The sequence below is a fragment of the Symphalangus syndactylus genome, chromosome 13, assembly GCF_028878055.3.
Source record: "Symphalangus syndactylus isolate Jambi chromosome 13, NHGRI_mSymSyn1-v2.1_pri, whole genome shotgun sequence".
Classification (NCBI taxonomy): Eukaryota; Metazoa; Chordata; class Mammalia; order Primates; family Hylobatidae; genus Symphalangus; species Symphalangus syndactylus.
This window is the reverse complement of record NC_072435.2, coordinates 126,633,512-126,647,140: the sequence shown is the minus strand read 5'-3', so window position 1 is coordinate 126,647,140 and position 13,629 is coordinate 126,633,512. Positions and strand designations below refer to the sequence as shown.

General features: G+C 49.5%; 1 protein-coding gene across 2 annotated transcripts in view; it reads right to left on the bottom strand.

Moving 5' to 3' along the window:
• Window positions 1–7,776, bottom strand: part of ADGRD1 (adhesion G protein-coupled receptor D1) — a 180,197-nt gene extending 172,421 nt beyond the window's left edge. For both annotated transcript variants that reach the window (XM_055237915.2, XM_055237917.2), the window contains exons 1-2: window positions 7,152–7,776; window positions 7,023–7,059 (exon numbers count right to left, since the gene is read on the bottom strand). In XM_055237915.2, the coding sequence (XP_055093890.1) occupies window positions 7,023–7,059; window positions 7,152–7,217 (103 nt within the window). In that variant the 5' untranslated portion in view covers window positions 7,218–7,776. The remainder of the gene's footprint in view (window positions 1–7,022; window positions 7,060–7,151) is intronic.
• Between the last annotated feature and the right edge of the window lie 5,853 nt (window positions 7,777–13,629).

Sequence of the window (13,629 nt, the reverse complement as noted above, 5' to 3'; positions counted from 1 at the left end):
AGAAGGCACTCTGTGGCACTTTTCCCATCGAGAAGGTGGCATGAGACCACCTAGCTCTGCAACCACCTCGATTTTCACCAAACTCTTCTAAAGACTAAACGTCTTCTTAGGCAGGTCGGCCAGCCAAGCAAAACCATGGCCCATTTGAGGACTCCAAAACAACCCCAGCCTGCAAAACAAATAGCAGGGGACAGAGCCAGAGAGAAAATGGGGGGGTGGGGAGGAAGAGAAAGAACAAGAGAGAGAGAGGAAAGGGCAGAGAGAGAAAGGGGTATTTTCAGCCCACATCACCACAGTTCTTCAGAATTAATTTATCATCCATTTGTAGTGCTTTAAGTTTGGTGTGTGTGTGTGTGTGTGTGTGTCAGAGAGAGACATGAGAGAGATGAAAGACAGAGTATTAATACTCAAAACAAGTTAATAAAACCTTTAATTTTTCCTTTTCCATTTTTCTTCCAGATTTCCCTATTCTTCTCCCTTCCCTGTTACTTGTTCCTTGTGTGAGTCCAGGGAAACCTTTATCCCTTGGTTTCCTGTAGGGAAATAATCTTCAGTGTTGCACTGACTTGGTCCAGCTGGAATCTATACCACACAGAGGAACGCCGGCCCCTGCCGATGGTCGGGCTGGCCTTCGTGGCTCCATCCTCCTTGGCCTCCAACGCATGGAGCTCATTTTTCCTGCACAACTTTGCCTGCTGTTCCCACTGCCTGGAATGCTGTTCCTCACGTTTTGTGTAGCTGATCCTGATTCAGGTCTCAGTTCACAGGACCCCTCCCCTCATGCCACCCCTTCGTCGCCACCACCATCCACTCTTTCTTTCAGGTCCTTATTTGTTTTTTTCACGGCATTTACTATTGTTTGGGATTTTTTGTTGGTATATTTGTGTGTTGTCTCCTATATCAGACTCTGTTCCTTGAATGTTCTATTTACGCTGTATCCTCCATGTCTAAGACAAGGGGCCCGGGAGGTGTGTGTGTGTGTGTGTGTGTGTGTGTGTGTGAGAGAGAGAGAGAGAGAGAGACAGATTTTTGCATTTGAAATCTCCCAAATTTTTAATATTAGTAATTTAAAAACTAACTATACAGGTAGAATGAATGATAAAATGCAAAAATAAATACATGAATAAACATAGAATGTAATTATCTGTATAATTCTAGTATTTAGAAAATCTCTATTTGCCAAATTTCCATTTCTTCAATCAGATATAAACATTGTTTTTTTAAAATTCTATGATAAATACTACGAAGACGAAGAATCCAGTTTCTGCCATGGCCTGGCGGTTCTGACAGTTCTTTAGAAACTCTAAGGCATGATGGAGATGTAAGGAATGATAATTACTGTAATTATCTGCTTGGCTCCCAGACCCCTAAATAGAGCGGGTGAAGTGAGCCGCCCCAAACTTCTGGAAACGGCTGGAGCCAGCTGTGCCGTGTGCCCCGGGACCAGGAAACTGCCGGGTAATGACATGCTTCGGGTTTGTTTTAAGTTCCCTTTTCCTCATTACAAATGTCATCTATAAAAGGGCATGCTTATAAACCTTTTAAGAATGGCCTGCAATTCATTGGCCAGTGCCACTGATGGATTCAGATTAATCAACCATCACAGCTTCATAAGGGTGTCCCTGGGGAGCAGAGGCAAGAAATCGGGCAGCCTGGGGCCCTGGAAAAGCTTCCAGATGTGGGGAGGGGCCTGGACTCTGCCGACCCTGGGTTTCCCTCTCCAAACCTGCCTCCTGGCTTCCCTGTAAAGTGAGAAGGTGGCTTAAAAGTCCTGACAGTCCCTCAGCTACGACATTCTAGAATGCCTCCAGAATGACAATCTACGGTCACAGATAAGCAGAGTATGCAATGGCTTAAAATGATTTCAAGTTGTTTGGCAATTACTTACAAAACGAAACACCTCTCTACATGGTAGACATAAAGATCTGGCAAATATCTGGCTACCTCTGCCAGTGTAGACAGGCAAACCAGGTAATACACGCCAAAACAGCCACCCGTGAGCCGAATGCATGCTGGTTGGCTAGCTTTATTGACGCGGTCTACCAGACGACTAGCAAATCTTCAGTGACTATGCATAGACAAGTCAATAAATATATAGATATTTTTTGAGAAAGGGTCTCACTCTGTCACCAAGGCTGGAGTGCAGTGGTGTGATCACAGTTCACTGCAGCCTCAAACTTCTGGACTCAAGTGATCCTCCCACCTCAGCCTCCCAAGTAGCTGGGATTAGAGGCATGCACCACCACGCTGGGCTAAATGTTTATTTTTTATAAAGGTAGGGTCTCACTATGTTGCCCAGGCTGCTCTTGAATTCCTGGGCTCAAGTGATCCTCCTGGCTCAGCCTCCCAAAGTGCTGGGATTCCAGGCATGAGCCACTGCGCCAGCCCAACAAATATTTATTGCGTGCCTCCTGTGCATAAGGCACAGTGCTGAGTGCCAGAATGAGAAAACAAGAAATGCTTAATAGTTGTGAGAACCTTTAACAAAATAACACAGTTGGGTGTGGTTGTGGTGGACAGTAGGCTCTCGCCCTGCACTGGAGACTCCTCCTTAAGGCTCCCCTAGCACCTGAGCGAACCTATGTTCCGGTACTGACCACTTGGCTGCTGTTTTCCAAGAATCTCTGTCTGTATCTGTCTCCCCTAATTCCCCTCACGCTGTGAGCTTCTTGGGCTTAATACTATGTCTTCTGAGCCCTGTGACCTTGAGCAAATCGCTTGATCTGTCTGAAAGACACGCTTCCCCACCTGCAATGCGAGGGCATGGCACCATCGCAGGGCTCTTGCGAGGATGATGTAAAATCATTGAAAGGCCCAACGTGCAGACAAACTGGCCAGTTTTCATAGCTGTTTAGCACTCTTTAGAATGAAATGCTACACGTTAAGGAGCTGTTCTCTTGCGATGGAAACAGGTTGTTTCTATTGGTGTGTTTGTGGCGCCCGTGCCCGTCATGAGCGCTCCTGAGGAGACATGCCAGGGCCAGGCTTCCTCTACCAGAGCTCCCCAGGGGCAGGCGAGCCTCAAGGATGGAAGCTGGAAGATGAAGGAGGCCCCTAGATTCTGGTTCACACAGACAGCCAGGGATGGGGCTTTTCAGCAGGAAATGAGGTGAGCAGAGTCTGAGATGTGGGAAGAGAAAACAAAAAGAAAGGACTGGGGCTGGGTGTGTGGCTCACACCTGTCATCCCAGCACTTTGGGAGGCCGAGGCAGGTGGATCACCTGAGGTCAGGAGTTTGAGACCAGCCTGGCCAACATGGTGAAACCCCGTCTCTACCAAAAATACAAAAAATTAGCCAGCTTTGGTGGCGGGCGCCTGTAACCCCAGCTACGCAGGAGACTGAGGCAGGAGAATCACTGGAACCCAGGGGGCAAAAGTTGCAGTGAGCTGAGATCACGCCATTGCATTCCAGCCTGGGTGACAGAGTAAGAGTCTGTCTCAAAAAAAAAAGAAAGGATTGGATAGGATGGAGGGAGAGGGGGAGGGAGAGAAGGAAATGAGAGAGGAAAATGGAAAAAAGAAAATGAGACAGGAAACAAAGTGAGAGAGAAGGCAGGAGAAAGGAGGGGGAGGAGGGGAACAGTGAGGGGGAAGGGGAGAGAAGGAAGGAAGGCAGGCAGGCAGCAGGATGTTTTGTTCATGGAGGACACCTAAGTGTTCAGCAAATGTGTCCACCTTCACCATTATTCTAAAAAGGAAGGAAGGAGGAAAGAAGAGAAAAAAGGAAAAGGTCAGAAACAATTTGCAGTGAGAGGAGGACGAGGAAGGATGAGGAGAAAAAGAGGGACTGCTAGAAACTGGAAAGCTGAGGGGAGAGAAACCTTCCAGTTTCAAGAGCTCAGGAGGCATGGCCGCCTTCACCATGCTTTCCGACACAGACTGCGGGTCACCACGCCCTTCCGTCCCTTTCTACTGTCATCAGCGTGGCCATCGTTTCTCTAAGACAGTGCCTTGATCAGGAAACATTGATTTCTACCCTAAACCCAGACTTGGAAGAAGAAAGCTTCTATATGGAACAAAGACTGAGTTCAAACTGCTCCTTCAAGTTTAGATACAAGAATGCAAGTGCATGTGTGCATGTGTGTGTGCATGTGTGTGTACATGTGTGTACATATGTGTATGTGTGTGGATACGTGAGCTGTGTAAATGAATGTACATGTGTGTGGATGTCAGATGTGTGTGAATGTGTGAGGGTGTATGTGTGTGCATGTGTGTGCACACGTGTGAGTATGTGAAGACGTGTGTGGATATGTGCATGCGTGTGTGTGGACATGTGTGTGGGGTGTACGTGTGTGAGCATGTGTGTATGTATGTGCATGTATGTAGAGATGTGCGAACATGTGCCGATGTGTGTAGACACGCGGACTTGTGTGAAGGTGTGCACATGTGTATGCATGTGTGTAGAAATGTATGGATGTGTGTGGATGCATGTGGATGTGTGTAGTCTGACTGTGTGTGGTCATGTGTGTAGACACATGGATATGTGTGGGCATGTGTGAATATGTGTAAATACATGTATGTTGACACATGTAGACATGTGTTGGCACATGTGGGTGTGGGTGTGTGCATGGATGTGTATATGTGTGCATGTGTGTCTACACATATGAATTGTGTGGACACTCGTGTGGATGCATGTAGACACATGTTGATGCATGCAGATGTGTGCATATGTGTGGATGCTTTTGCATGTGTATGCATCTGTGTCAACACGTCTGATGTGTATGGATGTGAGTTATGTGTGTGGACATGTGATGTGTGTTGGCACATGTGGCCATATGTTGACACATGTAGACATCTGGTATGTGTGTGTGTGTGCATATGTGTCACCATGTGTGGATGTGTGTGATTTGTGTTGGTGCATTTGGGCATATGTTGACACCTGTAGACATCTGGCATGGGGGGCATGTGGACACGTGCATGTGTGAGGATGCATGTGGGCTTTGTATCATAAGCAGAAGTCCGGGGAGAACCCGCACAGCTTTTCTCCAACACTGAGCAGCAGTGAGGGCCATGCTGGGGCCTCGGGAGCCACCTGCCTGCTGCAGGAGCCAGGTGCGCAGCTCTGCCTGACCGCCCTGCAGTTTAAGGAGCTACCTCTCCCCTCCTCTCAGTCCTCTCCCCTACTGGAGCCCAGCCCAAGCCAGGAGGTCTGCATTCACGAGAAGCAAGGTGTCCAAGGTGGACACGTCCTCTCTTCAACACAGCGCTGGGCATGTTTATTCATTCCCAAGCCACAGGAGCCCTTGTTTCACTCAGCGATTTGGCTGAGGAGAGGGGAATGTGTGGAAACTCACAGCTTCCACAGCTTTGTAAAAGGAGCTCCCTATGCATGTGGACGAAACAGAGGTGGCAGCGTCCCCACCCCCGAGTTGGTGAATGGAGGTGGTGGCGAGGCGAAGATGCCTGGAACATCCTGGCTTGGGGCTGCCGGGCAGCCGGAAAGGAGACAGAGGCTGAGGGCACAGCCCCTGGCCCTAGACCCCAGCAGGCTCCTGGCACTCCACCCAGGAAAGGGGCTCTGCCTGCAGGCCAGGGCATCGCTCTGGGATCTGCCCACAGTGCTGGCCTGAGTCCATTTGTAGTTGATCATTAAAGCCTGGTTCCCAGCCAGGCGCAGTGGCTCACATCTGTAATCCCAACACTTCGGGAGGCCGAGGTGGTTGGATCACCCGAGGTCGGGAGATCGAGACCAGCCTGGCCAACATGGCAAAACCTTGTGTCTACTAAAAATACAAAAATTAGCCAGGGGTGGTGGTGCAGGCCTGTAATCCCAGCTGCTTGGGAGGCTGAGGCACAAGAATCGCTTGAGCCCGGGAGGCAGAGGTAGCAGAGAGCCGAGACTGAGATCTCACCACTCAACTCCAGCCTGGGTGACAGAGTGAGACTTTGTCTCAAAAAATAAAAATAAAAATAATTTTTGTAAAAAGTCTGATTTCCCATCAGAGACAGGCAGGGCCATACAATAGCACTCAGGGGGGTGCCCAGCCAAGCTCTGGTGGGGCTGGGGCAGAGGCTGTGCTCACAACAGGCTTCTCAGCGGGGGTTCAGGCACTAGCAGGGTCTCCTCCCCACCTCCTGCAACTTCCAGCAGGGAGCAACAGCCCAGTGACTGCCCGCTGCTCCCAGAAAGCCTCGTCTTCCCATCCCTGCCCCTGGCTGACCGGAACGTGTGCCCACACTCTCAACAGCAAAGCAAAGGGTGTGTGCCTCCGAGAGAAGCCCCGTCCTGATGCTTCCTGGTCGGGTGTCACAATGGCCACAGGAATGTGGCTCTGGGGCTGGAGCAAGGGTGGCCCTCTATCCTGAGTCCCACTCGTGGCTGCTCCAGGCTAAGCTGGTCAGCACTCTGAGGCTGGAGGTCCCGAGACCCTGCTATGGGCCAGAGCTCCAAGTCCCCGCCAGTGAATCTGCCCTGAAGACATGAGATGGGTGTGGTGGCTCACATCTGTAATCCCAGCACTCTGGGAGGCCAAAGCGGGCGGATCACCTGAAATCAGGAGTTCGAGACCAGCCTGGCCAACATGGTGAAACCCTGTCTCTACTAAAAAAAAAAAAAAAATAGCTGGGTGTAGTGGTCCACACCTGTGATCCCAGCTACTCAGGAGGCTGAGGCAGGAGAATTGCTTGAACCCAGGAGGCAGAGGTTGGAACCACTGCACTCCAGCCTGGGCAACAGAGCAAGACTCCATCTCAAAAAGAAAAAAAAAAGGAAGAAAGGAAGAAAGAGAGAAAGAAAGAGACAGAAGGCATTCAAGTGAAGGAGATCATATTTCCTTAATCACAGCGTTTCATATGACCCAGCTCAAGGGGCCCAGAACCACTTCTCCGTCCACCGCTCAGCCGGTGAGGGTTAGCGGAGCTGCCCAGGGTCACAGTGTGTGGTGCGGCAGTGAGGCCGGGGACGAGGAGCCCAACAAGGGCCATTGGCTGATGCCTCAGAGATGAACAAGTGGGCCGTTCCTGGGATACCCACACTAGGCGGGGGGAGGGCGGTGCTCAGAGTGAGAAGGAAACACTCTTACCTGGGTGGTCCTGCGATCTGGAGTAGACGCCACGCACCTGCGCACAAAAGACCACAGTGTGAGACACGCTCAGGGAAAGCCTCCGGAGAAACCCAGCCCATCGTCATCCTGGCCACTCGGGGACATTACCTGAAAGTTGTAATAAAATAGCAGCAGCCAGGAGTACCAGCAGCACAGCCGCAGCAGCTTTTCCATTGCTCTCTCGGAGGTCAAAGCTCGGAGCCAAGTGAAATTCCTGAGGGTCTGTGAGAACGGGACCTCTTAACCTTCACTTCCTTGGAAAAGGGACATTTTCACAGGTTCCAGGGGAGAAAAAGTTCTGTCTCCTTAAAGTTTGTGAAACGCAGCTGTCTTGGAGACCTAATGGGTGTTTCTTCCTTGTCTCAAAACTTGAGATTCTTCAGTGATCAATAAACACGTTGCGATGACCAGAGCAGCTGTGGAATGCAAGGAGGAGAAACCCAAACCGGACTGGCAGTCCTGGGAAAGCAATCCCAGGTCACCGCTGTGACCGTGACCTGCACCCGGGGACGTGAGGCTGTTTGTCCTGCGGTATTTTCTTTTTATTTCAAGAGCCTCCGTTTGTCTCAGTCAGGTGTGGAGCTTCCCTTTTCTCTGAAGAAGGTTTTGTGCGTGGTTTTTCCCTGGAGCGCCCGCCTGCTCCTCAGGCTTGTCCTGCGGCCGCTCTCGAGCTCCTTCTGGTCTGGCTCAAGTTCACACCTCCGTCCGCTCTCTGGGTGGAGGGGGAGTGAGTGATGTAAGTCTCTCTCCTCAAACTTTGCTCTGTTCTCCTTCTCTATTTATATCCCCACTGCTGTGTCCTTCCTGGGTCCTAACTCCAGCCTCTTAACAACGGCTGAAATATTTTCAGGATCTCAGGCTCAGAATCAAACCAAACAGACGTGTGTGTGTGTGTGTGTGTGTGTGTGTGTGTGTGTGTGTGTTACTGATGCCTTCTGGTCAGCACCTTCAAAAAGTCAGCATAATATGAATAAATACAAAATGCAAAACAAACCATAAACTCTGTTTAGATCTGAGTCTTGTTTGCCCCCAAAAAAGAATGAAGTTGATAGAGGGATGGAAATGAAAAACCAGCACACCCACTGTGCCCTCCATATTAAGCATTGACCACATTTTTCTCTCTAATCCTTTCAGACGTCAGTGAAAGCTACGGAATTAATTACAAGGTACGCTGCGCAATTATACCATACCACATATCCCCCACCCCAGCACCACGAGGATGTTCTCAATGTGATAGAGAAGAGCCCCTTCTCCAGGCGTGCCTCAGTTTACCGAAGACCAAAGTGTATCCGATCTACTCCAAATACACATGGACACACAGAGACACACACCCTATAATTGCCGTCACAGCTATATTTGCTATGTGATTTAAGTAATATTTAATATTTACCACCTCATACTTTCTCCAACATTCACCAGCTGTGCTCCTAGGCAGATTACTCGATCTCTCTTTGTTTTCAAATTCCTCATCCACAAAATGGGGGTCAATAGTTCCTCCTCCTCGGGGCTGTGACAATAAGTTAGAGGACAGATCCAAGGCTCTTCAGGCAGTACTTGGAAAATATGTGGCACTCAATAAATGCTATTTTTATTAAGAAAAATTATCACTCAGTAAATGTTGGCTATGATTATTATTAGCAAGTATAACATAACACCCAGTAAATGTTAGCTGATACAGTTATCTCAATTGTCCTGACTTTAAATGGGAATTAAGAATCCTGAATCCGACATACTTCCTAAAGAGGATAAGAAAATGACTTCCAATCTCTGTGGGATAGAAAAACAGAAAGTGCTGTCAAAACGTTAGGTAATTATTTTTAACTTGTGCCTGCAGCCTACAACCACTCAGATCCTCTGATAGCCTGAGCCTCTCGGTGGAGCTGGAGAAGGGTTCCAGAGAGTTCCATCTCCTAGCACTGGAGAAACTGTGAACTCCAAAGGCCCGGGGCTGTCTGTAATAACGACCTTTATCCTGTTGCTCAGGCTGGTCGGCTTCAGGGAAAACTAATTTACAACCTTTATCTCTGCCATTTCATCAGCTCTCCAGTCCCTCACTGCCTCGCGCTGGAGGAGGTGAAGCGAGGGACAGGCAGTTGCAGGTTTTTCTCAGCCCCAGTTTTAACCTGGAAGAATTCAACAGATTGCTAAATACGCAGACCTTTCCCATCTCCATGACTGAACAAAGCCAGCATGGTTTCTTTTAATCATAAAATTGTCATCAGATAACGGGAGACACCCCGATTCAATGGCTGTAATGAAAACTAGATAGAAAAGCAATTCAGCAGAGCTTGCCCTGCAGGCATCTGCACTCATCCACAGACTCACTCTGACTCTCCATCCTGGACTACAGTCTCGTGCCTCGTGCTATCTGCCTGCGTCCTGCCTCAGGCCTTGTTCAGAGGCCCAGATGAAGAGCCCGCCTCCACGTAAAGCAGCGTGTCCTAAAGCCTGGAGAGTTGAGACAGGGCTTTGAGTGGTCCGTGGGCCTGGAACCAAGCGCCTCTGATGTCTCTGTGTGTCTCATTCCATCACCCAAACGTCAGGGTGTTCGGCACCCAAACATCAGGGTGTTTTTGGTTCCAAACATCACCTTGACAGCAGGTCTCCCTCTCCCTAAAGCCCTCCCCTGCTGCATTTTCTCGATCCCACTAACCACGACCCAATGTACTTCATATCTTAGACGTTCATTTCATTTATTGTCAGTCTCTCCCCACTGAGGCGTAGGCCCCATGAGAGCAGAGAACTTCTTTCTGCTTGTTCGCTCTGTAGCCCAGCCCCGAGAACAGGGCTTGGTACTTGGTGGGTACTCAGCATTTGTCACCGAACCCAGCCTGGCTCTGCCCTCCCGCAGCAAAGCCAAATATGGACGTCGAGATTGCAGCGAGAGGGAGTGAGGCATTTAGAGGAGGGCGCCAGGCGAGGAGAACCTGGCAGCTCACACTTCAGAACTGAGCTCCCCCTACCCCCGACATGGCTGATGGGGGAGGGTTTTTCAAGGTGGAGAGGCAGAGGTTACAGGCTAAATCCCACATGAATAATACCTGGAGGCTGCACATTGATTTGACCTAAAAAGCCAGGACATCTTGAACTGGGGGCCCACAGGTCATATAGGTAGATTCAGAGGTTTTCTGATTTGTGATTGGTTAAGAAGGCAAGGCTTTGCGAAAAAATTTGAGATCAGCAAAAAAGAATGTTAGCTCTGGCCTGTGGGCATGACCTCCTCCAGACCCCTCAGGAAGAAATTTAGAACAAAGAATAGTGGTGGGCCCAGAGGGGTGGATCCCAACACTTTGGGAGGCTGAGGCAGGTGGATCACCTGAGGTCAGGTGTTCGAGACCAGCCTGGCCAACATGGCGAAACCCCGTCTCTACTAAAAATACAAAAATTAGCTGGGTGTGGTGGCACATTCCTGTTCTCGGGAGGCTACTCGGGAGGCTGAGGCAAGAGAATCGCCTGAACCCAGGAGGCGGAGGTTGCAGTGAGCTGAGATTGTGCCACTGCACTCCAGCCTGGGCAACAGAGCGAGACTCTGTCTCAAAAAACAAAGAACAAAGAACGGTGGTGGAGTTCAGCTCTCCACTCCCCCATATCTGGGGTCTGTAAGTCAACAGATCCATTTGGTGGGGGTCCAGGTTCTGAAAAACAACTCCGGGTGGTTTGCTACGATGTTGTCTTTTGTTTCTATGGGGAAGCAAAGAATTCCTGACTCTAACTCTCTTGACTATTGTTTCACGCCACTATTACCTTCTTGCTTCTCAAGTTGCTCATGTATTTCTTAAGACTAGCTAGGTGGCTGGAATTCCCCTTGAAGGAACCCAAGATTTTATTGTATTTCTTTATTTCTTTATTTCTTTTGAGATGGAGTCTCATTCTGTCGCCCAAGCTGGAGCGCAGTGGCACGATCTCGGCTCACTGCAACCTCCGCCTCCCAGGTTCAAGCAATTCTCCTGCCTCAGCCTCCTGAGTAGCTAGGATTACAGGCACCTGCCACCACACCCGGCTAATTTTTTTGTATTTTTAGTAGAGGCGGAGTTTCACCATGTTGGCCAGGCTGGTCTCGAACCCCTGACCTCATGATCCACCCACCTCAGCCTCCCAAAGTGCTGGGATTACAGGTGTGAGCCACCACGCCTGGCCCGATTTTCTTTTCTTTCTATGCTTGGGTGGGGAGTGCCCGGCAGGCAGCCTCACATGCAACATTCAAGTCATAGTTTTGGGCCACATGCATGTGTGCTTTACTTAAGGAATGAAAAACATTGTTACGCTTTGGTAAAATATATCAGACTTTATTGGGAGGATGCTAATTAAACATTAAAAATGAGACCTTACACTGTGATTAGACTCCACTCAAAATTTTACAGGGACATAAAGTGTGACGCCAGCTGCCAATGGGAACGTAACTGGATTACTTGCAAAGCTGATGCCCTGTGCACAGCAGAGCGTGTTTCCTGGTGCTGAGCAGCTCAGATGTCCCAGGAGGACAGATTGGGCCTGAACAAAGAATTCTGTGGAGTGGCCCAAATGCTGAGGGAGAGCTGGACAAGCTGTGAGCACAGGAGTTCCTGATGCCTGATTCACACCACTCCAAGGTGTGCCTCCCTCCAGCTCAGACCCTCCCATACGCCGGCATATTTGTGAGAGGCAGCAAGAGTTGTGTGTCCATCACGTTTACTCCTGTGTAGATAAGCAAGGTGGAGCAGCATTTCGTAAGCAGTGTGCTAGGAGGGGTGTGCAGCACGCAACATACATGGAAATGAACGGTGTTAGAAGCCTGGGGGTGAATTCACTGAGGAAGTCACGTGAAGGAGTTCGGGAATTCTTTCTCTGAGCGGTTAAGGGATGGGACATTCTGGAAAGAAGCTACAGAATGGGCTGAAGCTCCGATGCAGCGTGTCATGGACCGTGGGCGTGTGTTGTTTCTACCGGCCCAGCCTCTCCTCCGGCTCCTGTCGGCTTTCCTTTTGAAGGACGTTTCCTGTGAGCTCAGACGGGACTGTCAGAAGCTTCAGGTGTTGCGGGGGACTTGTGACCCAGTGGGAACACTTGCAGCTCCTCCATACCACAGGCACTGTGAATGGCCCAAAGGTGTACATGTGACCCACTCAGAACCAATCAGTGTCTTCCCTGGGATCAATAGATTGACCATGGGAGAGAAAAGACTCCCTCCGCCACTGCAGTTGCTAATCCAGAATGGTCTTCAATCAAGGCTGGTGATGCCCCTTTTTCCCACAACAAAGAAAAGAATTACACAGAGCTGAAGATAACAAGCAAACATAGAGACTCTAGCCGCCTAGCCTTGGAGAGGGTCAAGAGAAAACCTGATGCTGTCAGCTGAGCCCTTGGATCCTACAAGACCTATAAAGCCAGCATCCCCTGACAGGCACCGAGAAATTTATGTTAGGCTCAAGCAAGTTTGAGCTTGGTTTCTGTCCCTGGTCATTAAGAGTCCTGGTCAATGACACAGATTTGAGAAACCACAATTAATTATATATTCAATGAAAAGTAGGCACAAGTAGGAAAAGTGACAGGGGCTGAGGCTGGAGAGAGTCAACAACATAATCAAGACGGCCTGTGTACGGGGCCCCTCTCGTTCACTTCTTTAAATCTTCTCTGCCCTACTTCTTATCTACCTACCAGTAGGATGATCAGCTCCACACTGGCTTCCACCAGCTTTGCTCCTGATGGTGATGCCCTTAGAAGCCAGAGCGCGCTCCACCCTGGGGTCTCTGACTCAACAGATGGGAGGCCCAGGGAAGCCCTGCAGCCTCAGGCATAAGCACCCAGAAACTTGAGGGACTCGAGCCCATGAAGTGCGGGATCCAGTGGACAAAGCTGCTTTTCTCCCTCCAACCATCGTGGTTGCAACACGGTAGCATTTCCCTGCATTGCTGCTTCCCCACTTCTGTGTCTGTTGCCCCCGTCCCCCTCTTTGGCCCCCTGGACTCACACTTTAAAGCACTGCTCTGACGTGAGTGTTTGCACTGGGCTCTGCTTTCGGAGAACCAAGAACGAGACACTCGCGTAGGTTAGTCCCAGTGAAGCAGCATCGTTTGTCTGGGGAAATCCCCGGGGTTTGTTGTCTCCTGCTAAGGAAATCAAAGACACAGACACACAAGGAGTAGGTTTAAGAGCAGAAAGTTTAATAGGCAAAAGAAAGAAGAGTGCTTCCTTGTGTAAAGGAAGGGGGACCCAGCGGCTTTCGGGGTTTGGGGTGAGATGTGTTTGGTTTTATGGAAGAGCTTGAGGAGGTGGTGTCGATTTACATAAGGTGTAGTGGATTGGTCAGACCAGATGTGTCATTTACATAGCCCCGAAGAGGCTGGCTATCGCACTCTAATCTTTTATTATGCAAATGAAGTCTTTACCTATCTGGCGCCATGATGGCCACACATGTGGCGACAAAGAAAAGGGAAGAGGGAACCTCCATGTTGAACATACCTGACTTCTGGGTTTCCCTTTTCTATTGGCACAGCTGCCAGCATTCACCTATGCAGGCTTCCAGCTTACTTATCTACACTGGCAGCTCAATTTTTCAGGCTGCTTTTTGTTAGAAAAGAAATGACTTGGAGGCTGCTTTCTTATTAAA